The 26,559-nt window shown below is 42.9% G+C and overlaps 1 protein-coding gene across 1 annotated transcript in view; it reads left to right on the top strand.

Moving 5' to 3' along the window:
• Positions 1-1,778: 1,778 nt before the first annotated feature.
• Positions 1,779-26,559, top strand: part of adamts6 (ADAM metallopeptidase with thrombospondin type 1 motif, 6) — a gene marked incomplete at its 3' end in the record, with an annotated part of 52,225 nt that continues 27,444 nt past the window's right edge. Inside the window, exons 1-9 of the mRNA XM_080018346.1 lie at positions 1,779-1,918; positions 2,126-2,517; positions 3,701-3,875; positions 4,836-5,038; positions 5,256-5,339; positions 8,211-8,356; positions 10,269-10,312; positions 14,822-14,927; positions 16,600-16,746. Of these exons, the coding sequence (XP_079874472.1) occupies positions 1,816-1,918; positions 2,126-2,517; positions 3,701-3,875; positions 4,836-5,038; positions 5,256-5,339; positions 8,211-8,356; positions 10,269-10,312; positions 14,822-14,927; positions 16,600-16,746 (1,400 nt within the window). The 5' untranslated portion in view covers positions 1,779-1,815. The remainder of the gene's footprint in view (positions 1,919-2,125; positions 2,518-3,700; positions 3,876-4,835; positions 5,039-5,255; positions 5,340-8,210; positions 8,357-10,268; positions 10,313-14,821; positions 14,928-16,599; positions 16,747-26,559) is intronic.

Raw genomic sequence — 26,559 nt, 5'->3', positions numbered from 1 at the left:
GGACAGTCGGAGCCTCTTTCTCTCTCTTTTCTCAAATCTCATTTAACGGAGCGGATTATGCATCTGAACCGCGTAGCGCAGCGTACGAAGCGGTTTTACGGAGTAGTGCGAGTGGCCGCGCTCTTAATGTGGGTCACCGGTTTCCAGTATCCGAGACACGTCTGGATTGTTTAGTTGTTTTGTTTTTTTTTCCTGAGAGCGAGGTGGTAAACAATGAACACCAACACCCCACGATGTAAATGCACCCGATGTCCATTTTTTTTTAACGGTCGCGTACCCACGGAACGGTCACCGTTACAGGTTCACATCTGCAGGCGCAACAAGTCTCCATCAGAGCCACACGTTAGAACCCGCACCTGGGAAAACAAGTTAATACCGTGAAACCTTGTCGACATCTCAGTGTAATTTGTAGATGCACATTATCATTATTATTATTAGTATTATTATTATTATTACTATTATTATTATTATTATTATTATTTGGAGTTGTCTGGTCACAGTGGCAGTGGGTAGAGATGCTCCTTTTCTGCAGCAAGACACCCATGAGATGTGAGGGTGCACGACTCTTCTGCAAAGCATCTATTAATTAAATCATTAAATAAGTTAATGGGCATTCTAAGTGTAAGTCCTACCCCCCCCCCGGATGTCAGATACCAAAGTTAGTTTTGGATCATTCACTGTCATATACCTATTGCACATGCATGTGTTCACTTTTGCTTCGTTTAGTTTCCTTTAATATGTCTGAGCCATCTTCAGTTGTCAGTGCAATTCACCTCTAATCTTAATGCGTGATTCTAATATTTTTTTTAAATTCGATTTGTATTTTTTTATTAACTATCAACCGCTTAGATGTACTTAATGCGAAAAGTAAAAATGACCTCAGAAATGTGATAACTCTATTAATGTATACTGAAGGAATTATTTTAATACAAGACAACCAGACAATCAAACAGTTGTTGTTGTTTTTTTTGCAAATATTATTACTGTTATAATAGTATAGGGTTCGTTATCTGGTAGATCGCTCCTATAAATAAGGCACTGGGATGGCGATAGATAACTTTGGGGCCGTTCTTTAATGACGTCACACTCAATCAACAACTCTTCCTCGTTGGTGTGTTTGACATGTGATCTTATCAGCCAGTTAGAAAACAGAAAGGGGAATGCTTAACTATATATAAGGACAAACAAAGGAGATGTATGTTATACTTTATTTTTATACTATACCCTATATTTATTTTGTATATGTAAATATGTAAATGATTAATGATATATTTTCTCATAGATGCATGAACTTATAAGTGACAAATTACTTTCTACGTTATAATAATAATGTTGCAATAAAATCTATACACTTTAGTTATGCTGGAGACCAAACACGAGCATCTGAGAGATATAAATAGAGACACTCAAATAGAGACACAGAGTCACTCTTACCTATATGATATTGTTTATAACATACATATGCCTATCTGGTGATTCTCTCCCAGGAATGCAGATGGATTGGCCAAGACCAGTTTCCAATATAGCTCTTCCTCTCTGGAGTTACACCTGAAGGGACTGACTGGGCTGATGGATTGCACCGTTGCCTATGAGTTCCTGAGATGAAGTCAGAGGCAAACACCGGCGAGATCTGGAAGTATCTGCTCCCAGGGGAAATCTGAGCCTCGGAAGAGCTTTCCAGCCCAGAGTGACATTTCACAGCCAAGGGAGATCGACCATGGACTTGTAATGGTGTGGCATTCTACAGTCGGCCGTGTGCTTTTAACTCGTGTGCGTAGCGCCCTCTAACCCACCCCATGTCAGATCTTTCTGTAAATGATGGAAATTTTGTGGAAGACGCTGACTTGGACGCTGAGCCTGGTGGTCATGGCTGCTTCGGAATTTAAAACACTCAACAGACTTTCGCACGGCTCTCAAGGTATGGTTTTTGGAGTCGCTCTCACCTTGTGTTCGCACATATTGGGAGGGGGGCGCAACAGTGTCGGCTTCTATCGTTACTCTCTTCTCTTCTCTTTGCATCTCATGATACCATCTTTTTTCTTCTTCTCCGTCTACTCCGGTGTCTTTTTTTTTTTTGCCTGTGTGTGTGTGTGTGTGTGTGTGTTTGTTTCTGTTTCCGTAAAAGAGGAGTTCCTGTCCTACCTGGAGCACTACCAGCTTGCTGTTCCGGTACGGGTGGACGAGAAAGGGGAGTTCCTGAGCTACGCCCTGAAGCACCACCACCGGCCGGGCAGACGGAGACGGGGCGCGGCGGACCCGGCGGACGGGCCACGGCGCGAGCTGGACCCGGATCCGCCCGAGTCTCAGCTGTTCTACAGACTCTCTGCCTACGGGAAGCACTTTTACTTAAATCTGACTCTCAATCCCCACCTGGTGTCGAAGCATTTCACCGTGGAGTACTGGGGGAGAGACGGGCTGGAGTGGCGTCACGACACGGTGGATAGCTGCCACTATGTGGGATTCCTGCAGAACCACAACAGCACGACCAGAGTTGCCCTGAGCAACTGCAAAGGCTTGGTGAGTGCCATGAGGGATGACCCTTTTTTCCCAATCAGCTTCAGAGGTGGAAAATCCGGGTTCGGAAAGGAAAACTCCACTCCATGATTTGGAGTCAACTGTTACTATTGCAGCGTCAACCTAGAGGTTCAATCACTGAGTGCAATCAACTGGGTGGAGCAAAAACATGGATTGACATGGATTTCTTCAACCACTGCTTGAGAGTTGACAATCTTCTTTCCTTAGAAAGTCTTGTTAGATGGGACCTCAAATCGCTGATATCTGCAGCCCCAGGCGATGCTTAAGAATCAGATTAGAGCAATTTTTAGTTTCCCTGACAGAATCTTGGCCCCAGTTCATTTGGCGCAGTAAACCGTTAGGGAATCTCTGGGTGAAGAAATGCATGCATAATCAACAAAGGTTTTCGGCCTTGTGCAGATGAAGTTTTAGAGCAATTTTCCATGAAGGGGAAAGCTTTTTTAAACAAATCAATATTATTTTTTACTTTTTACCGTTCGTCATTGTGTTTCTCAGCTTGGGCTTGAGCAAAAACTGTCTTTGAGTTCAGCTTGATATCAATTCTCTGATATCAAAATGTTTATTGATGACTTTTGGGACTATTGACCGGTGACTTTTGGGACTATTGGGTCTTCCAATAAGACCCAATAGTCCCAAAAGTCACCGACCGGTCCTACATTTATACCCGCAGACTAACTCACTTTTGTGATCCCTCTTCATGAAACCATGACAGCCTTGCATTTCAAGATTTCTGTCGAAGCATTTTGAAGTTTTTTTATGTTTTTGTTTTTTTTCTTGGCACTCGCTATTGTGTGGAGAAAAACACATATCACCCTTCACTCCGTCCAGCCAAAATAGTCTGGCAAGACCTCGCCGACGTCATAGAATTGAATCAGCGTTTGACCTTGTTTCTTATTATACCAAACATGGAAAACACAGGATCCGCAGTTAAACGTAAATAAGCTGTAATAAATGTTTAATATTTCGTCAACACGCACGATAATGTTTTTTTTTTCCCATCTGCTAGAGAAACACGCTTCAACCCGACCTGACGAGTGGAAGCCGTCTTAGCTCGACGACTGATCATTTCCTTAGACTTCGAGTGTGTGATGTCATCAAAGAGAAAGAAAAAACGTAATGAACGACTTGCAATGAAATGACCTATGACTTTTTTTTCTTTTACAAGCACGGTGTAATAACAACAGAGGACGAGCAGTACCTAATAGAACCCTTAAAGAACATGTCCTCCAGAGGCTCCAGCGAGGGGAACCTGGACGAAGCGCAGCAGCACGTTATTTATAAAATGTCTGCCATGCCGTCGCCGCGAGAGCCTAGCCAGGAGTTCAGCTGTGGCATTTCAGGTTGGTGAACCTCCTCCTTGGCCGCCCGGCATGTGGGCGGGACCGACGTGAAGGAAGAGCTATACATAGCGGGGCTCAGAGGAAGTGCTGGCTTTTTGGTTCTGGGCCCAGGTTCTGCTGAAAATACAAACGCAATTTAAACCTGCGAGAGAGAGAGAGAGAAAGCCCCCATGGAAGAGCCAGCGTCTACTATGGAAGCGCTCGGGAAAATCAGGGGAAAATCTAAATTTGGGGATTTCTGTCGAAGCCTGGACACTATTTGCAGGGTTCTTACCTTGAGGTGCTTGAAATGCTTTAATGTCGTCCCTCAGAAATTTAAGTACTGGAATACCTTGTATTGTAATAAAAAAAATCCCAAATCTAAACAACAAAGATGATACCTAATGTACATTTAATCCAGCATGGCCAGAAATAGATGCTTATAATGGTAGATGACTACATATATATATATATATATATATATATATATATATACACACAGTATATACTAATATTAATGATAGACAATGAGATTAAGATAATATCATAGTCCTTGAAAATGGAAAAAGTGCTTAAAAAAGTCTTTGAATTAATTTTGTCATGCCAGAATGAACCCTGTATTTACATAACTACGGATTATTATCTTGAGGTGGAGGCAGCTCAGCTCCAGCGAGTTATTTCCACGTTGAGATGTAATGAAAGCAGAGAAGGGACCAGGTGGATATTTAGGTATTTGGGCCCAGACCTTATAAGAAACAGCCAAGACTGTCATCACGGGGGGAGCCAGCAAGCCCCGACGTGTACCATCTTATAGCTGTTTCCCAGAGCATCTGGGTCATAAAGCAAGGGCCTCGGCTTCAAGGTGCAAAAGGGGGCAGGAGGTGCCTACGCTACCACTGCACAAACTACTGTATGGTCTATTCGAATAGGTTGCAGTGGAATACAGCAAACTTGTTTTCCGTCTCCTTTTTGTGTCACTAGACCTCATGAGGAGCAGCGCGCCCTGCCAGAGAGGCGCTCCATCCCCCCAAAACAGCAGCATGCAGTCAAACGGCGCCCGCCGACACCGGCGCTCCGTCAGCACCGAGCGCTTTGTGGAGACCCTGGTGGTGGCGGATAAAATGATGGTGGGGTACCACGGGCGGAAAGACATCGAGCACTACATCTTGTCCGTGATGAATATTGTAAGTATGATCCTACTTTTGTTTAACAAAGCCCCCGTCACCCCCCCATCAGTAGTATCATGTATCTATAAATTGATAGTTGAAGTTGAGAATTTGAGAAGTTGCTCTGGCCCTAGCCTTACGGCAAGAGCTGCACAGTGAATAAATCCATTGTGTGTGGTGAGAAACGGACCCTATTTGTCTGACTTTGTGCCTTTTCTTCTTTTCTGGAGGTCAGGTTGCCAAACTTTACCGCGATGCCAGTCTAGGAAATGTTGTGAACATTATCGTAACCAGGCTGATTGTACTAACTGAAGATCAGGTGAGAATATTTATAAATCATAAATAATATTATAACCAAAAATAAATAATGTGCTTTGAAATATCAGTTTCTGTTGTTATTATTATTTGGGGTCCAAACCCTTTGGATTTTATTATTATTATTCTCTTTGGCATTTTTCGAGCTAAAAGTGTCTGGCCCACGACATTTGCTGGACCCACGGACATGGTTAAGGTCTCGTTAGAACCGGGACGGCTGAGACATCTCGTGGTTCATGTTTCATCCATATTGATGTACATTTGGGATAGGAATTAGTGAAAAACCGATTAAACTTTACCCGAAGTAGCAAAATGTTCGTGCATCGCCGATATGCCAAAGTTCTAAAACTTCCGGTCCGGTGGTGGAGCGAGATGATTTTGTTGAGTGAGATGCTTTGTGGCATCATCATCCAATTTCGTTATACTGTGTGCAGGTTGTGGCTCTTGGTGCACATTTGCATCGTGTGTAGCGTAGACTCCTTCGCTCTGTAGTGGTTACAAACTGCGCGCCTTCATGTGTGTGTGCGTGTGTGTGTGTGTGTGTGAGCATGTGTGTGTATCGTCTTACCTGCTTGACGTCGGCGGCACTTTTCGTACTTTTGCCCATTTTGTAAATAAACGCATTCTGTTTCATCTAACCCGGTGCCGTGTCCCTCCTTATTTTGCAGCATTCGAGCCCGTCGTAACACACAAACTGTACGAGTCGAAAACAGCCCAAAACATATTCCGTGTTTGTGTCCTCACACATGGAATTCGCTTGCAGCAGAACAACGGGGCTGAATCGTGTCCGTCTAATTTTAATCCCAAAAGTTTAAAAAGTTGTTGAAATGTCTCTGAGGGACATGCCGTGTTTAATCCGTTTCAACGGAACCGTGTTGTCGGGAACTTCCACACGGAGTGGTTTCCTTCCACAGACACCGTGAGGCAGGACTACAGGTAGTAGACAGCCACTTTCTAATTTTCAGGATAATACGCAACAAGTGTATTGGCTTGTCTGAGTAATTCTGCGTGTCGCCAGCACTCACCTCGTCATTACGTCATCCGTTCAATGGAAACTCTCAAAATGTAACTCAACTGTAATGCTGATGCAAAGACGAGCGACAGCACAAACTGATGCTACGTTCCATGGGAACTTGAAAATTTGTAGTTAGTGACGATGCTGAACCCTGTGTATCTGCGCGAGCACCGCGTGTCGATTACGCACATTTGAGAATTTTTCGTGATCACCGGGTGTCATGACATTTCACTGCATATATGTACGACCGTATGTGTATGTATGTGACAAATAATCTCTTGAACTTGAACTTGAACTTGCTGCCTGTAGCTATATTTATTAGGGGTCTAAAACTTCGAGTCGGGTGGTGGAGAGAGATGGGTTTGTTGAGTAGGACGCTTTGTGACATCATCCAATTCCTTATACATGTGCAGGTTGTGGCTTCGGACGTTCAGCGCATTGTGCAACCGGGCGTGTGTAGGTGTCTGTTTATCATCTTACCTGTTTGACGTCGGCGGGATTTTTCGATTGATATTTTATCTCTTTTGCTGTTTTTGTAAATTAAGGCATTCTGTTCGAACCCCGTGTTAGATGTGGCGTTATGTCCTTCATTAATTTGCGGGATTTGCGGAAGTCCTAACACACAAACTGTAGGAGTCCGCTTCATGGACCTCGAAACGCATTGTAAAACCAGGACCCTGAAAGATATAAATAATCACAGAAAGTTGTCACAACGTCATTACGTCACTACCTCATCGTTGCCCGACACGGCAACAAACGGTCAAGCTCCCGTCACTGAGAGTGCAGCTCTATTTCCACAGACAACACGGTGAGTTATAACAATGAGAAGTTCTGGTTTTCAGGCAAACAACGATGGTTGCTTTAAAGACAGGAGGGTTGCGCTATGTAGACTGCAGAGTGGTTGCTCCGTGAGACGAGCAACCAGAAGACGGCAGACAGGGGGGAGCCCATGCAAAATCGTGCTGCGTTTCAGAGAACCCGGGGAAACAGTAATACATACCAAACAAAACTGAACCCTGTGTATTGCTGCCTGCAGCTGTGTTTATTTTTATTGTTGTTGTTGTTGTTGTTATAAGGGGATCCCTATTGTTATTGCTGGGATTTTTTAACTTTAAATATTCTCAGCGTATTTTTCAGGCTAAAAGTATCTGGAACACAACATTCCCAGTACACACAGACATGGTTGAGGTCTTGTTAAAAATGTAGCGTTTCAGACATCTTGTTGTTTGAGTTTGATCAATATCGATGTACATTTGGAGCACAAATTTGTGAAAAACTGTCGTATTTTAACTGGAAGACGTTGAGACTATTTGATTCATTTGAGGAGCGGGCCACCTTGTGATATCATAATCCGAAGTTATATAAGTCCAAGCTTCGTCTTTCGGAACTAATTCGCATTTGGAGGGTTGTGCTGTGTAGACAGCATTGTTGTTGCTCTGCGAGATGACTACCCAGGAGATGACAGACCGGGGGAGCCCATGCGGTGTTCAATGTAAACTCTGAAAATGGTGCTGCGTATAGAGAAACCAGAAAACTGTAATACCTACCTTACACGACTAAACTAGACCCTGTGTATTGCTACCTGCAGCTATATTTATTATTATTATCATTATTACAATGGAGGTGTGCATACATATCTTCCATCAGGGCCACTTCATCTGAGATTTTTAGGAACACAGTTTTACATGTCCGTGTGGAAGAACTAATATGTGGCACTAGATTCAGTCAATATTGCTTTTGTTTTTACTTCCTGTTTAATCTTTCCAAAGGATACAGGCGCTTCATAAAATGTAAGTGAAATACAAATGTAATGGTGTAATACTCACACGGTATGGCGCTGTGTGGTGTGGTCCGTTGCAGCCGAACCTGGAGATAAACCATCACGCCGACAAGTCCCTCGACAGTTTCTGTAAGTGGCAGAAGTCCATACTCTCTCACCACGGCGACGGCAACAGCATTCCAGAGCACGGCCTGGCTCACCATGACAACGCTGTTTTAATTACTCGGTAAGTATACACGCGAGCAAAAAGAAAAACAGAAATGAAGGTGAAGACACTTTTTTTTTCAGAGGTTAGAATGTAATTGTAGCACCGACGGTCTATGTAGAAGGACTTTTGTTGTTGTGGTAGGTAGCAATGGATGCTGACCATCAAGGAGGACTATATTGGAACTGGTGCCACTGGGTTAGTCAGTGGGCAGAACCCTACGGTTACTTGCTAGTGATGGTAGTTAATGTTCATCACTGTGAAGGCTGAGGGTGAGGGCTGAGGGTGCCAGACATGGGTATAGACAGACTCTGTTGGGACTTTTGGAGGTGAAGCGGGTCCAATTCAACAAAGCACCAGCGAAAGAAGGGGCCCTGGGAAACGAAATACTCATGTTGGCATTTGGTTCGGTGGTCAACTAAGCTTTTGGAGCAGGTTTATGGAGATCGATGCTGGCACTACCTGAGGTTTTCTCCTCAAGGTAGAGTGTGTAGAGTTGTTTGGCTAGACTGGAGTTCTCTGTGTCGCCCCTTATATATAAGTATCAGCACAAGGGATTTTACCGCTCAACCCTGTGTATTATTGTATGTTGTCTTTCTTCGTAAATCTTGATATTGGATATTTCCTCACTCTGGATATGTCTTTCGGCGTGTTGCGCGAAAGGACAAGGTACGATGGACTTGATTGCCAGTTTGTCTGTACCACTGTTTACCATGGTGACTGAGGTACAGAGGTAAATGTACATGGGACCCGTGGGACATTGTTGCTTTGAAAATTTGGGCTGGTCACATGACTCTACCTCACCAGGTAAATCAAAACTCAAATGTAACCTTTGCAGCTGAAAGACTATCCTGACCTGACCTAGTCTATGTTAAGAGTTGAGAGATGCTCACTTTGATTGCATAAATGGCTGATAGTGGGTCCCAGGAAGCCTTTTTTTTAAACCACCATAAAACGACATTGATTGCATATGTTAGCTTTTCCTCCCTCAGAGAAGGACCAGAGGTAAAAAGGTACAAAAGCTGTTCTTATGATATGATGAATATTTGTTTTTCAATAGCTGAGTTAATAATCAATATATACTTTCATTCATGTTCGGTTTAACTAGTATTGTAATTTTATTAAAAGTTGAACAACTGTGGAAATCCCAGTTATGATCAGACCATTTTGGGATGAAATTGACAATATATCACCATTTCGGGACATCCACCCTTTCACCTGCTTAGTGCCAGCATATTCTACAGTTTACTAAGAATTCTGCTTTGTCATTATTGATGAAATTTGGATCTCTTTCAGTTGAATGCCAGCATCCAGTACATTAATCCCCCATTCTAATCTTTCTATGCATCATTCCTGACGGGGCTATCCAAGGCAATTTCCATTAGGGTTCCAGTGGTAGCGGGCGGAGGTTTGAGATCATAAGTGTCTCAGCTGGAACGCGGCCCATCGCGTTCGAACAGACTCAGGGAGAAATTAAAGGAAGTAAATCAAAACAAATACATCATCTTACTGCGGTTGGGTTCCTACCTCATTGGTTTGAATCGGGTCCACGAAGAACGAGGGAGGTTATAAGGGAAGGAGAGAGGGTGGGAGGGAGGGGGAGGGGGGAGTGAAATTAAATTTGCTATGTCCTTGGTTTTTTAATAGATTAAAAGCTTTAGGATTGATTGGATCATTCATTTGAAATGTATGATGTACTTAAGGCGTTTTGGCTCTTGAGTGGTCCAGTCCTGTCCTCTACTGGGTTAGACGGAGGAAAACAGCAGGATTTAGAAAGACTTAGAAAATAATCTATATATATGTTATTTGGTATTGTTAAGTTACAGTTATGTTTGATATATGATGTCTGAACTTTATTATTACTATTGTGTGTGAAATGTCAAGTGGAATTTGTTGATGTTGTTCTCTCAATTTCTTTCTATTTTCTGGCTAGATATGACATTTGTACCTACAAGAACAAACCCTGTGGAACTCTGGGTAAGTGTTTCATTTTTCACAAGTAAAGACACAGGGTACGAAAATCTTCATGTGTTAATAAGCGCATTGTTTTCCTCAAATGAGTAATGTTAGTAATTCTCATTTGACTATTCTGTTGAATAGTTGAATTCTCTCTTTGTTTTAAACAGGGTATTGGTTAAAATACAATTTAATAAATAAATAAATAAACAAACAACTAAATAGATAAATTGATAAAATTATGAATCATTAATAAATAACAATAAATACATTATAATTAATAATAATTAGTACATTTAACAAATTAAAAATAACATGTACATATCTATCTACGGAGTTAACACCACTATACCACAATGTACCACTATAAATAAACAAAATATACTATCGATAGATACTATAGATATACTAGAAATATTACAAAATCATTTTTTAGAAACAAATTGGACAGTCTTGGAAGTTACTTTTTCTGCCTATTTACTTGAATCCTTCTTCCCTGGTTTGTTCTGAAGTGTTCACATGTTGACCGGGCGAATGAGAAAGGAGACCAAAAAAAAAGAGAAAAAACAGACAAAAACAAGGAAAAGAGACGAGGGGGGGGATAAGAGGAGGAGAATTGAAAGGGGAAAAGTACAATTATAGGGTGTTGGAGTGGTAGAGATGAGTGTGTGATATAGTGGAGTTGGGCGGGGTGGGGTTGGGAAGAGGATAGCGAGTGGAGGTAGAGACACCCCACCCCACCCACCTCTCCTCTCCCCTCCTCTCCTCTCCTCTCCTCTCCTATCCCCATCTTTTTTTTTCCTCCTATCCTCATCTTATCTTTGTGAAGTCCCCCGCTGGCACCACAGTATATCTTGGAGGTAATATTGTGGCTCCGGGGGTGGTTTGACAGATTGACCGCATTCGTTACATTCCCCAGTCACTTTAATTGCCCCGGCATCTGCTTGGCTTCCTTGTCGTCTCTCCCCTTCTCCTCCCTCCTCCCTCTCTTCTTCTTTTTGGTTGGGGGGGGGTCACGCTCCCCCGGGGTCAGATCTTTTGGCCTCCGGGGGTCGCCTGGTAATCTCGTGGGCTTGAGATAATACTTAAGCCCACCGCAGTGTTCGAAGAAAATAACCCTAAGCCTAATGTGGTGTGTGTGTGTGTGTGTGTGTGTGTGTGTGTGTGTGTGTGTGTGTGTGTGTGTGTGTGTGTGTGTGTGTTTGTGTGTGTGTGTGTGTGTGTCTGTGTGTGTGTGTGTGTGTGTGTGTCTGTGTGTGTGTATGTGTGTTATAGGGGTGATCTATGACCACACAGACACCCCCCAGCCCCCCACAACCCCCCTCCCGATATCTGAGTTATGATGTGTCCCGCTTACCATTTGAGCATTTTAAAGTCCCTGTAAAGCAAAAATGAATGTGTTGTGATTTTGTCACACCACAGAAAAATGTGTTATTAACCACCCAGCCAAATTTGAATGATTCAAAAAATCGGCAAGTACAATAATATTAGGTTTCAAAATCGTGATAAAAAGGCAGTTCCTTCTGCTCTGAGACGATGGGGGGAGTGTCCGCTGAAGATGCTGAAACCACGCCCAATCGCGATAAACGTTGACATTGGAGTAAATTCCATGTTTAAATATTATGCCGAACATAGTCCTGTGGGTCTAGTTGCTCACCTCAAAGTGTCGCTGTCTGGCTGCGGGACTCCCCGCTCTCCAGTGCCCCCTGCTGGCTCCTCCGCAGGCCGGGTCGGGGCTCCGCGGCCTGCAAGGCGCTAGGAAGCCGGTGGCTATATAGTGTCAGGGGAGGGGCCACGTCTACTATGACTGCCCTATGTCATCAAGTCACAATTTAGCCCCGCCCCAAAATTCACAAATATGGTGAGAAACAGTTACACATTCAGTATTACATCGTTCAGTCTTTTCACAAGTTTTCAGCAATTACTCTCTAACATGTACAGTGTGTTTAGGAATTCACTTTACAGGGCATTTAAACAAAACTTGTTCCTTTGCCGTAAAAGGAACGAGGTGATCGAAAACTACGAGAAACGGAATCAAAACCACGAGAAAACCCCAAATTCCACTCGCTACCAACTTTGCATACGGGGGTCAAGTGGCGTTGTGTGTCATCCGTTTCCATTGTGTCCAAACTGGGAGTCTGTGTGTGTTTTGGAGACTTAAACTTGGAGACTTGATTTAAAACTATAAAATGATTCTCTTTTCACACTTTGATTCTGGATTCATTTTGAGAGTGAGTCGAATCGGCCGCTATTGTTGAGAGGATTCATTTCAAGAGGGGCTCAACATGAAATAACTACAGAAAAACACCCATTAAAGTTCATTTGAAATGATCTTTATCTTAAAAAGTAGGGATGCGCTGGTAATTCCATCAAAACAAGTCCAATGTCAACCCGAAATATGAGAATATCACGTGACAAAAGTTAAATACACAAAGTTTCTGCTTTTTGAAAGACACAGAAGAGTGTTAAATGTCTAAAAATAGCTCATATGTAAATCAGCATTTTTCTGACTCCAAAGCAACTGAACGTCTTCTACTGGAAGTCTGTTGAGTGAAGGTAAAGGATTGGTACTGGGCGTCTAAACTGTAATAACCCACAGATTCATTCTCATTCCCAGCAAAACACAATTGAAGGTAGACGATAGAGCTGGACTCTTTGAGCCCCCCCCCGTTTCCAGAAGTGAATTTCTCGCTCATTCACTCCTTTGACGTTTCTGAAAAATCCTTATATGAAGAGTTTTAAGTCTGGAACGAAGCCAACCAACTACGAGATGAATCGTGACCATAACAATTTTGATTCGCAGCAAAAAAAAAAAAAAATTGGAAAACGGGAAAAAAGTCAGAGGTACAGCCTGTGTACATAATTATTTTAAGAGTGAAGGAGCCATAGAGAATGAACCCATAAACCATAGTGAATGACCTTTCCAATGACTTCCAACCTAACGACAGTTTTGTGCGCTTCTTCTTGAATTTAACGTTTCTCATTATTAAAGTGTTTATATTGTTAATAATAATAGTGTTATATACACTATATTATACACTATAATAATAGTGTCATATATTGTAGTGTGTGTTATATTTCATTCCCGTGGTAACCGCGAGCTCCACCAATCAGAGACGTCACTGTTACATTTTAGGATGGTGGGTGGTGTAGTACCTCTCCATGACATCCTGAATCATATGGATATCATATGGACTTCTACAGGGCATATACCGTTGTTTAACCATTTCATAGCACCTGGTAAATCTACCTTGGATGGTTATGACATTATTGCCGATAATCAGAATCCTCGATTCAGAATATGAATTGGATTTTCACATTTTCCAGAAACTCACTGTTGAGCTCTATTTAGGCCGCTCATTTATTTGAGGGTTGTGTCTCTGGAGGTTAGTTGAGATTGATCATTCATTATTATTATTATTATTATTATTATTTATTATTTTTGTATTAGTTCAGTGTGCAGCGATATCTAGAAATGAATGAAAACAACGTGCGCCAACCCGCAGCTGCTTTGAGGCGTCATCTGACACCTTCTCTGGTCACTGTGAGATGTAATCTGTGGGGAACGGCCTCCTGGCTGTGGAAAGGGAGCTTGTAACACCGTGCTTGTGTAAAGGATTTATTTTTCTTTCTTTTTTTTAATCTATTTTATTTATAGATTGTTTGGTTTATAAGCAAGCAGTAACGTTGTAAAGAACCCCCCCCAGCCCAAAAGGATAAAAAAAAGCCAAAAAAAAACAAAGAAAGAAAGACAGGCTCTTACAACATTACATTCTTTACGGCATAGAAGCATCATAAGAAATGTCTGTAATATGTTTCAATGCAAAGGAGAGGGTATATTTTATATAATATTTGTTATATTTTTATTCACTGTAATAATTGTAACAATTGTAATATTTAATATTTGTTTATATATTTTTAAATATACACACACACTGTACTTTTTTAATCCCCCCTCTATTTTATCCTGCCCGTGCCATTTGCACTCTATTTGAAAAAACAAAGAAAACGTTGAAATTTCCCGACACTTTTTCCTTCTTGGAGCGTGGCGTCAAAGGGGTGAAGGAGTTCTTCACGTTGCCTTCCTTCCTTGGCTGGCTTGTGCGCTAGGTGGTCCCTCGTTGCGTGGATCGAAATAAATAAATCTGGCCCCCCTTGTCTAGACATTTTCCAGCGGTGGCTGTAGCTTGCAACCGAAAAAAAAAAAAAAAAAAAAAAAAAAAACACGTCTAGCCAATGATCCTAAATTCAACTCTTCCTGGCAGATCCGGCCATGGCTGTGATGAGAATCAAATATTCTTTCTCTTTCTCTCTCTGTCTCTCTGTCTCTCTGTCTCTCGTTCTATGCCGTCCTCGACAGAGGGGAGATTAAAGGCCTCAAATACGGGTTTTGTGACCATGGCTCCTAAGAATGCTACACCTTGACCTGACCATTTGTTTGTGTGTGTGTGTGTGTGTGTGTGTGTGTGTGTGTGTGCATGAGTGTGTGCGTGCATGTGCGTGTGTGCGTGTGTGTGTGTGTGTGTGTAGGCTTGGCCTCGGTGGCTGGAATGTGCGAGCCAGAGAGGAGTTGCAGCATCAATGAGGATATTGGCCTTGGGTCCGCTTTCACCATTGCACACGAAATTGGCCACAAGTAAGTGGGGTTAAAGTCTTCTATTATGTAATTTCAATATATGTATGTATATGTATATATATATATATATATGTGTGTGTGTGTGTGTGTGTGTGTGTATATATGTGTATGTACAGTATATATATATATATATATATATATATATAGTATATCTTTTTTCTGTCGCTCTCTATCATTTTATTTTTCTTTATATCATCTTCAGGCACTTCCCCCTCTCTGTATACACTCTTTGGAATGAACCTAAATGTAGTCATCCTTTGCTTTGCCCTCTTTCCCTCCCAGCTCAGAGTTTCAGCCGTATCTCCACATATTTCCTCATGCAAATGTCAGGCGTCAGGCACCTCTGGCTCGTTCTTCCAGAGTATAAAGCGAAATAACGATGATGTATTAGTCTACGTATTCCCCCTCTGGGGGGGGGGGGGTGGCGATTTCCTTTATTATGTCTTGTGTCTGCTTCTGTTGTCGGGCAGTTGTAAAAATAGTCTTCGAGCTTTGAGAGGATGTATAAAAAAAAATTAAAAAACGCTGCTGCCGTCGCCGCCGCCGCCGCCACCGCCGCCGCCACCGCCGCCGCCACCGCCGCCGCCACAGTGTTTCAACCGGGTGGCTGATTTATTTCCAGAGTAGGGGTAAAATGTCATAAACGCCGGCCTTAGAAAAACAGGTTGGGGGCCTCGTGATGCGGTCAGGTTTGCTATATACATTAAAAGCTGATTTGTGTTTTTTTTTTTTTTTTTTTTTTCTGGAGCATAAGGAAAAGTGAGCTCCAGCTCCCCGCCGTAACGCGAGCTTCCCTTTTCGAAACGCGTTCAGACAGATAAGGTACGAAGAATACGTAAGAAATAAGATCGGTGAAATGGCTTTAATTTTTAATTGCTGGGTTGTTCTGGGGTGCGGTGATTCATCATATGGAGCCATCCCCCATACCCATCCCCCAGCCCCTCTCTCTGGTCATCATTCAGCCTGGCTGGCTTGTCGGGACCTGCAGCTGTTGATTGACAGCAAGGCATCAGAGCGGTGATTAGAACTTTGCTTGTTCCCAAGAGGAACCTCCAGACAGGGCCCCGACCTCTGACCCCCCGTTCTCATCCCCACAGCTGGTTTCAGAGCAGCGTGGCGACCCCCACCCCCACCCCCCCTCCCATCCCCTTCCCATCTTAACAGCAGCAGCCCCCCACCACCCCCTACACTCAAACTTCAGAATGAGAATCAGAATTACTTTATTCGGCCAGGTGCCATTTGCTTGCACTTACTAGGAGTTTGTCCTGGTGATTGTTGGTGTGATTCTACAGACGATGAGCATGAAAAAAAGCACCCTGAGAAAAAAAAATACAAATAAAATAATAAAAATAAAATAATAATAAAATAGAATTAAAATTATTTAAAAAAATAAAATATATATATATATATATATGAACCGCCCCCACCCTCCCAAAAAATGTATTTATAAAATCCAAAGAAATTATAAGAAATAAAAAATGACATTTGCCAAATATACACAAATTGCCAAAAAAAAAGCTAAATTAGAATAGTCAGTTGTATAAAATATACAGAACTTAAGATTTAAAAACCCTGAACCCGTCACCCAGATTGCAAGCTGACTGACGGTAACGGCTGTATTACAGTATCTGATCTTCTACCGCCTGTTGTTGTTTTTTTTTCTTTTCCCAAGTTTTGGGATGAACCACGACGGGATCGGGAACTCCTGCGGCACCAAAGGCCATGAGACGGCCAAGCTGATGGCGGCGCACATCACCGCCAACACCAACCCTTTCTCCTGGTCCGCCTGCAGCAAAGACTACATCACCAGCTTTCTCGAGTAAGTGGAAGGGGTTATTTCTTACTTTTTCCCTGCGGCTATGGCTATGGCCTGTGCTGTCGTAGCCCGATCCCTGTCTTTGAATAAAAAGGCCGTTTGGCTGCATTCCCAAAGTCCGCCGCTCGCCCATTCCATCATTATGAGAGTCTCTCCCTCGACCGAACGCGATGACCGTGGAAGGACACGGGCAGGGTTTATTGGAGCCACTGTAGCATGATCCAAAGGTTTTTGTTTTTTTTCCTTAGTCGTGCAGCGGGTTCAAGCAATTCGGTTAACCGCCGCTTATTATGAAGAGAACTCCAAATGCCGGGAGGGTTGGAAGAGGACATTTTCGGAGGAAGCCGGTTCCTCTTCAACACACCCAAGAGAGACAAATAGAGAACAAATCCCAACCATGACACGTACATTCAATCCGCAGTTGTTTGGGCTATATTAATGCCGTACACTCTTTATGGTGCTGTTTCTAATGGAGAGTTGTGGAGTTATCGCGTCCTGATCCTCATTGTTCATCAAACCAAAACCCTAGTGAAGTCAAAGGTCTGAGAATGAAGTTGAAGACAATGCAGAGAGCACCAGAGCCTTTTAAGCAAGGGCAGCGAGCCATGAAGTAAGTAAGTTATGGATCAAGTCCTAAAAAAATGCAACTTCGTGAAAATTGTATATTGCCCCATCAAATGCTTTCAAAACATTTTTAGTACACGTGATCAGGTGAAGGTTTTGATAGAATGCTGTGATGGAAATGAGCTTTTGCGTCATCAAATTCGTGAGTTCCAGCCAGAGTAGCAGCTCTGGGTCCACCGGAACAACTTTCGCTCTGAAAGTGACGACTGTTCGTAGATTTGAAAGGTTCGTCTCCTCTTTGTGAGAGTCGGTTCTTGGCGAGCGACTCGGAGAGAAGAGTTTTCTGACGCCTGGTTCGGTTGATTCAGTTCGGTGGGAGGACGTCCGGTAAACGGCGAGCGGGAGTCAGAAGAGTCGGTTTGGCTCTGGGTTGCGAAATGGAATTCTCGCGAGGATCATATCGTCCTGCCAAAACAATTTATTTGAGTGGGAAGCAAAGAGTAATTAGTCACGTTCTATACGAATTGTTCCGCCTCTGCCTTTCTTTTGACTCGGTCCTTAATTTAGTCCTCAGTAGTTGCTTTCAGTTTCTGAATTGAAGATTCACTCGCTCGCCTGCTCTTTGGCCGTAGTGCCTCCGACTCAGTTCTACATGTTTCTGGCGGTTTTAGTGATTAAGGGTTTCGTGGTGTGCCATAGGATTACTTCATTTTAAAAAAGTGTGCCGTGGCAGGAAAAACAGCTGAGAAACACTGGATTAAGGAGCCCAATGTGGAATGCAGAGCCAATTAGCGCTCCGTAGAATATGTACGGTGCAAAACAGGTATTACAGGCAGAAAGCTTCAGGAACAGAAACGTTAGCGATGGAATTTCCAGAGCATGAGATTTGCCCCCACACATGCAGATACAAACACACACACACACAAGCTTTTTCAAAAAATCATGATGGGATGTGATATTGAAGTCCCCGCCTATGTAAGGACACGCTGACACGAGTTGAATAACTCCACGAGAAATTGACAAACCATCTACTTTTTAAATGGCTTTCCTTTAAAATACGGAGGCACCAGGCGATCCCCAAGCAGCGACCTTTCAACCTTCAAGGAGGATCACAATCTGGCATAACGGATTTTGATCGATCTATCGAGAAATGACCACAGGTCCATGACCACCCATAGCTGCAAATCCTCTACACTCAAAAGTTGCCGTATATTGAGACCGATTGGAACAGTTAACCCATTGGAACAGTTAACCAGTTGAACAGTTAACCCATTGAACAGTTAACCAGTTGCAGAGTTAACCCATTGAACAGTTAACCAGTTGAACAGTTAACCCATTGGAACAGTTAACCAGTTGCACAGTTAACCCATTGACAAGTTAACCAGTTGAACAGTTAACCAGTTGAACAGTTAACCAGTTGCACAGTTAACCAGTTGAACAGTTAACCAGTTGCACAGTTAACCCATTGAACAGTTAACCAGTTGAACAGTTAACCCGTTGAATAGATAACCCTTCGGAACGTACCCATTTGAACAGTTAACCCATTCAATGTTTAACCCATTAAACAGATACCACAACTGGAACAGTTAACCCATTGAACGGTTTACCCATCGAACGGTTAACCCATTGGAACAGTTAACTCATTGGAACAGTTAACCCCTTGGTACAGTTAACCCATTGGAACAGTTAACCCTTTGGAACAGTTAACCCATTGGAACAGTTAACCTATTAAGGAGTTAACCCATTTAATGGTTAACACATTGGAACAATCAACCCATTGAACAGTTAACACCTTGGAAGAGTTAACCCCTTGTAACAGTTCACCCATTGGAACATTTAACCCATTGGAACAGTTTACCCATTGAATGGCTATCGCACTGGAACAGTTAACCCATTGAACGGTTAACACACTGGAACAGTAAACCCATTGGAACAGTTAACCCCTTGGAACAGTTTACCCATTAAGTAGTTAACCCATTCAATGTTTAACACATAGGAACAGTTAACCCATGAGAACAGTTAACCTATTGGAACAGTTAACCCATTGAAGAGTTAACCCATTTTACAGTTAACACATTAGAACAGCTAACCCATTGAATGGTTAACCCATTGGAACAGTTAACCCATGGAACAGTTAACTCATCGGAACAGTTAACCCATTGAATGGTTAACATACTGGAACAGTTAACCCATTGAACGGTTAACATACTGGAACAGTTAACCCATTGAACGGATAACACACTGGAACAGTTAATCCATTGGAACAATTAACCCCTTGGAACAGTTAACCCATTAAGGAGTTAACCCATTTAACGGTGAACACATTGGAACAGTTGACCCATTGAACGGTTTACCCATCGAACAGTTAACCCATTGGAACAGTTAACCCATTAGAACAGTAAACCCATAGGAACAATTAACCCATTGAATGGTTAACACCTTGGAACAGATAACCCCTTAGAACAGTTAACCCATCGAACAGTTAACCCATTGGAACGTACCCATTGGAACAGTTAACCCATTGGAACAGTTAACCCACTGAACGGTTAACACATTGGAACTGTTAACCCATTTAAAGGTTAACCCCTTGGAACAGTTAACCCACTGAATGGTTAACACATTGGAACTGTTAACCCATTTAACTGTTAACCCTTCGGAACAGTTAACCTATTGGAACAGTTAACCCATTGAAGAGTTAACCCATTTAACAGTTAAAACATTGGAACAGTTAACCCATTGAATGGTTAACACACTGGAACAGTTAACACATTGGAACAGTTAACCCATTGGAACAGTTAACACATTGCAACAGTTAACCCATTGGAACAATTAACACATTGGAACAGTTAACCCATTGGAACAGTTAACCCACTGAACAGTTAACACATTGCAACAGTTAACCCATTGGAACAATTAACACATTGGAACAGTTAACGCATCGAACAGTTAAACCCACTGAACAGTTAACCCATTGGAACAATTAACACATTGGAACAGTTAACACATTGGAACGTACCCATTGGAACAATTAACACATTGGAACGTACCCATTGGAACTGTTAACACATTGGAACGTACCCATTGGAACTGTTAACACATTGGAACAGTTAACCCATTGGAACTGTTAACACATTGGAACGTACCCATTGGAACTGTTAACACATTGGAACAGTTAACCCATTGGAACTGTTAACACATTGGAACAGTTAACCCATTGGAACTGTTAACACATTGGAACGTAGCCATTGGAACTGTTAACACATTGGAACGTACCCATTGGAACAATTAACACATTGGAACGTACCCATTGGAACAGTTAACCCACTGAACGGTTAACACACTGGAACAGTTAATCCATTGGAACAGTTAACCCCTTGGAACAGTTAACCCATTAAGGAGTTTACCCATTTAACAGTTAACCCATTGGAACAGTTAACCCATTGGAACAGTTAACCCATTGGAACAGTTAACCCACTGGAACAGTTAACCCATTGGAACAGTTAACCCATCAAACAGTTTACCCATTGGAACATACCCATTAGAACAGTTAACCCACTGAACTGTTAACACATTGGAACAGTTAACCCATTGGAACAGTTAACCCCTTGGAACAGTTAACCCATTGAAGAGTTAACCCATTTAACAGTTAACACATTGGAACAGTTAACCCACTGAATGGTTAACACATTGGAACAGTTAACCCATTGGAACAGTTAACCCATCAAACAGTTAACCCATTGGAACGTACCCATTGGAACCGTTAACCCACTGAACTGTTAACACATTGGAACAGTTAACCCATTGGAACAATTAACCGATTGAACGGTTAACACACTGGAACAGTTTATCCATTGGAACAGTTAACCCCTTGGAACAGTTAACCCATTGAAGAGTTAACCCATTTAACAGTTAACACATTGGAACAGTTAACCCATTGAATGGTTAACACATTGGAACAGTTCACCCACTGACCGGTTAACACACTGGAACAGTCAACACATTGGAACAGTTAACCCATCGAACAGTTAACCCACTGAACTGTTAACACATTGGAACAGTTAACTCATTGGAACAGTTAACCCATTGGAACAGTAAACCCACTGAACGGTTAACACATTTGAACAGTTAACCTATTCGAACAGTTTAGATATTGAAGAGTTAACCGATTTAACAGTTAACACATTGGAACAGTAACTTGAAAGAAACATCTCCTGGATGCACTGGGACGCATCTTCAGTGATGTATCCTGAGATCATTGGGTGTTTCGGGTCTCGCAACATCAGACACCCTCCCCCAGGTGACCCAGCCGGGGTTGATCATGCCCCGGCCTTTGTGTCCCAGTAGCAACCCACGGATCTGCCCCTTTGAGCCACAGCCACCTCGTGGCTTTCTCTGCGGCTTCGCTTGCGGATTTAATGGCCCTCTTCTTGGCCGCCCCTGTCACGCCCAATCGGCCTAGGACTTTGCAGAGAGAGCGTCCTGCAAAGCCTCTGCAGCCAACTTCTATTGGCTCGTAGAATGTCCTCCAGCCCCTGCCCCTGCACTCCTCCACCAGTTCCTGATATTTGGCACGTTTTCTTTAGATGGCTTCCTCAATGCGCTGTTCCCAGGGCACTGTAAGTTCCAGCATGATCAGGTGTTTTGAAGCCGTTTGCTGTTTAGCAAAACGGAAGGGATTGGCAATGAAGGCCGCTCGCTTCCTGGCTCTCTCTCTTCCCCGCCTCCTGTGCCACTCTGCTCTCTGGAGGGTTATCAGCTTCTTCCGCAGGATGTTATGCAGTTCAGCCAATGGTTGCTTCTCCTCCTCAGTAGCTCCCCTGAACTGTTTCTTGAGGGTTCGAAGCTCCTGGCGCAGTTGGTGTATCTTAGTGGCCCTGCGGTTCATGGTGTAGGAGGTGGTCTTGGTGTTGCCCTTCTGAGTCCAACCAAATCTTTCTGAGCCATAGCTGACGATGATGGTGGTCATCGCTTGGAGTCTGCTGTCAACGTCTCCTTTGGCTGTGGCTCGAATGATGTTGGACACGTCCTCGTCAAACTGCAGCCACTCGCTCCGTCTGCTTGCTGGGGGCCATTTAATCCGCTGCTGTGGAACTATTGTAAGTTTTGTAAAATTGTAAGTCGCTTTGGATAAAAGCGTCTGCTAAATGACTAAATGACTAAATGACTACTCTGCTGGGGTTGGGAGACTCTGGTACGTGGAGGAACTGGGATCTGTGGGTTGCCTCCTGTCTGGGCTCCTCCTGCGTCTCACCAGGTCCAGGACCTCTGCGTTGTACCTCGCTCTCCCACATTTCATTCTGACCTGATGGATTTTTAGGCCACGTTTGTTTTTGCATTAACCCATTGAATGGTTAACACATTGGAACAGTTCACCCACTGACCGGTTAACACACTGGAACAGTTAACCCATTGCAACAGTTAACCCATTGGAACAGTTAACCCATTGGAACAGTTAACACATTGGAACAGTTAACACATTGCAACAGTTAACCCATTGGAACAGTTAACCCATTGGAACAGTTGACCCATTGGAACAGTTAACACATTGGAACAGTTAACACATTGGAACAGTTAACCCATTGGAACGTACCCATTGAAACAGTTAACCCACTGAACGATTAACACACTGGAACAGTTAATCCATTGGAACAGTTAACCCCTTGGAACAGTTAACCCACTAAGGAGTTAACCCATTTAACAGTTAACACATTGGAACAGTTAACCCATTGAATGGTAAACACATTGGAACAGTTCACCCACTGACCGGTTAACACACTGGAACAGTTAACCCATTGGAACAGTTAACCCATTGGAACAGCTAACCCATCAAACAGTTCATTGGAACGTACCCATTGGAACAGTTAACCCACTGAACAGTTAACACATTGGAACAGTTAACCCATTGGAACAGTTAACCCATTGAACGGTTAACACACTGGAACAGTTTATCCATTGGAACAGTTAACCCATTGAAGAGTTAACCCATTTAACAGTTAACACATTGGAACAGTTAACCCATTGAATGGTTAACACATTGGATCAGTTCACCCACTGACCGGTTAACACACTGGAACAGTTAACACATTGGAACAGTTAACCCATCGAACAGTAAACCCACTGAACGGTTAACACATTGGAACAGTTAACCTATTGGAACAGTTAACCCATTGAAGAGTTAACCCATTTAACAGTTAACACATTGGAACAGTTAACCCATTGAATGGTTAACACATTGGAAAAGTTCACCCACTGACCGGTTAACACACTGGAACAGTTAACCCATTGCAACAGTTAACCCATTGGAACAGTTAACCCATTGGAACAGTTAACACATTGGAACAGTTAACCCACTGAACTGTTAACACATTGGAACAGTTAACCCATTGGAACAGTTAACCCATTGAACGGTTAACACACTGGAACAGTTTATCCATTGGAACAGTTAACCCATTGAAGAGTTAACCCATTTAACAGTTAACACATTGGAACAGTTAACCCATTGAATGGTTAACACATTGGATCAGTTCACCGACTGACCGGTTAACACACTGGAACAGTTAACACATTGGAACAGTTAACCCATCGAACAGTTAACCCACTGAACTGTTAACACATTGGAACAGTTAACCCATTGGAACGTACCCATTGGAACAGTAAACCCACTGAACGGTTAACACATTGGAACAGTTAACCTATTGGAACAGTTAACCCATTGAAGAGTTAACCCATTTAACAGTTAACACATTGGAACAGTTAACCTATTGAATGGTTAACACATTGGAAAAGTTCACCCACTGACCGGTTAACACACTGGAACAGTTAACCCATTGCAACAGTTAACCCATTGGAACAGTTAACCCATTGGAACAGTTAACACATTGGAACAGTTAACCCACTGAACGGTTAACACATTGGAACAGTTAACCCATTGGAACAGCTAACACATTGGAACAGTTAACCCATTGGAACAGTTAACCCATTGGAACAGTTAACCCATTGGAACAGTTAACCCACTGAACGGTTAACACATTGGAACAGTTAACCCATTAGAACGTCCAGTAATTGTAAAAGCAGCTTTACGTCAGAGGTGGACCCGTTACAATAGATGACTGGATGGACAAAAGTGCAGGTTGGCAGGTGTTGTGTGATGTGGTTGTCTCTTTGGTGTTATATGTGATGCCAAATGAGCCGTTTGTTTTCTTGTTTCAACCTCCTACAAGGAGGCTAAGGCAACTGCCCTCTAGAGAACAGCAGCCATCATTTTGGTATCCTGTCACAGAGCAGGTTGGAGGTTCCTTGAGCGGGTTTTGCAGTTGCCACTCTGCCTCCTTAATATGCTTTCTTTGGCATGTAAGTGTTCATGCCACTGTTTGGGCATGTGCATGTGTATGTCTTAACGGCTGTTATTACCTTTAGTAGCAGAAGTATTTATTTGCGAGGGAAATCACGTTGCCTGCTATGGGTTCAGCTTGAATACTCGTAAGAAAGGGCTAAATACTTTTTGGGATGATACTTAGCAGATCGGTTGGTGTGATGCTCTCTCTATCTCTCTCTCTCTCTCTCTCTCTAGTATCTTCCTCTCTCCTTTCTCTCCCATTCTGTGTGTGTGTGTGTGTGTGTGTGTGTGTGTGTGTGTGTGTGTGTGTGTCTGTGTGCGTGTGTTTATAGTTATTATGAGTATTCATGTTTAGCCAGTGAGTACCTCCAAGAAAGGGGGATAATGGTGGCTCTGGTTGTCAGATGGCGTTTCCTGCTGAAAGCTGTTAAAGCAAGGTTACCAACAGCGCTGAGCAGAAATGGCAGTCAAATGGTCCAACTTTTAATTGGGACACAAAGAGCTGCTTCTCCGCTGTTTGTTTGTTTTTTCTCATCGCCAAGACGGATTAAAGCAATGCTCTCGGAAGGGGTCGGGACACTTTGCTTTATCTATCTGTCCCTTTTACCGGTTATCTTTTTTGCCTTTATTCGGTCTTCACTCCTCGGTATTACAAAAGAGTTTTGTCTGTAAACTATCGCTATCCCATCGTTATCTCTTCTGCCGTCCGTTTTTTTTGGGGGGCGGCTGAGGGGTGGGGTATCTCACCTGGGTATCTGCCAAGTAAGAGCTTTGGCTGTGTAAGCCTGTGGCCTAAATTCACAATTTTTCTGGTGCAATATGTGGTGCGCTGCCTGGGATTTGAACAGGTTTTTATGAACACAAACGCCGCTGGGTTGCAGTTCTCGCCGCGCGCATCGGGATAATTGTTGAGGCGATCGTTTGGATTTCCTCACGTGAAGCTCGGCGACCTTGTTGGCGTCCGGTCAATCTTTTTAAGTCTATGGCCGCGAAGCTCCAAACGCCTCGATACCGGCCACGCAGACGGGCTTCAGGGAACGCTCGCGTTTCCTCCCATTAGCAGAGGTTTCCACTCACGTATATAATGAATTTGGCCGAGTCGAGAGGATAGGACGATGAATCACTTCTATGCTGAAACATCGGACTATTTTGTCTCGTGACAAACCCAGTAAATAGTCCGGTTGGGTGCAGAGAGAAGGGCTTTGTCTGCTCCCCTCCGACGGAGAAGGTCGTCTGCGGAACGGGGGCCAAGAAGGGCTTTTGGTCGGTTTTACATCTTCAGACCTTTGCTGTAGTGATCCTTCTCTATTTTTAAGGGGGGTTTCATCGTAAAACTAGATACAATGTTAGAAAGTATTGGCTTGGCATAAGCACAGCTCGTTCTTATTTTCTGTGGATTTATTCTTTAATACAGACCAAATGTCCCTGAAGATTTTAATCCACTGCCATTTTGAACTGGTTTTAACTCGTAATTGTTCAGTCGAAAGACATTCCTGATTAAAGCCTGAGTTCTAAAGTGCAAATTCATGTGATTTTTTTTTTTTTTAACACCTGGTGGAGAGATTTGTCCGAAAGCAGACGTGTGGCTGAAATGCGTTTCTTTTTTTTTTTTTTTTTTTTAATCTAATTTAAAAAGACAGATTCTGTGGCCCCGGCGTCCTTCTCTGTCTGCAGGACCGCAAAGTGTAGCTCTACGTTTATGTTGTCACCTTGCCCACTTTTCCTTTCGAGGGATGGGAAGCATTCCACTGCATGTTGCTGCTGCCACAGCTGGAAAGAACACCGTGTTATAGTAAATAGTCGAGGTAATATTTTGTCTCGAAAGAATTCTCTGACTCAACTTTGTTGGCGAGCGACAGAGCGGTTACAGTTGGACGGGGGAGACTATTTTTTTTCTTAATTGAAATAAGACTTCA

The sequence above is a fragment of the Zeus faber genome, assembly GCF_960531495.2.
Source record: "Zeus faber genome assembly, chromosome: 17".
Lineage (NCBI taxonomy): Eukaryota > Metazoa > Chordata > Actinopteri > Zeiformes > Zeidae > Zeus > Zeus faber.
This window is presented reverse-complemented; position numbering and strand designations above follow the sequence as displayed.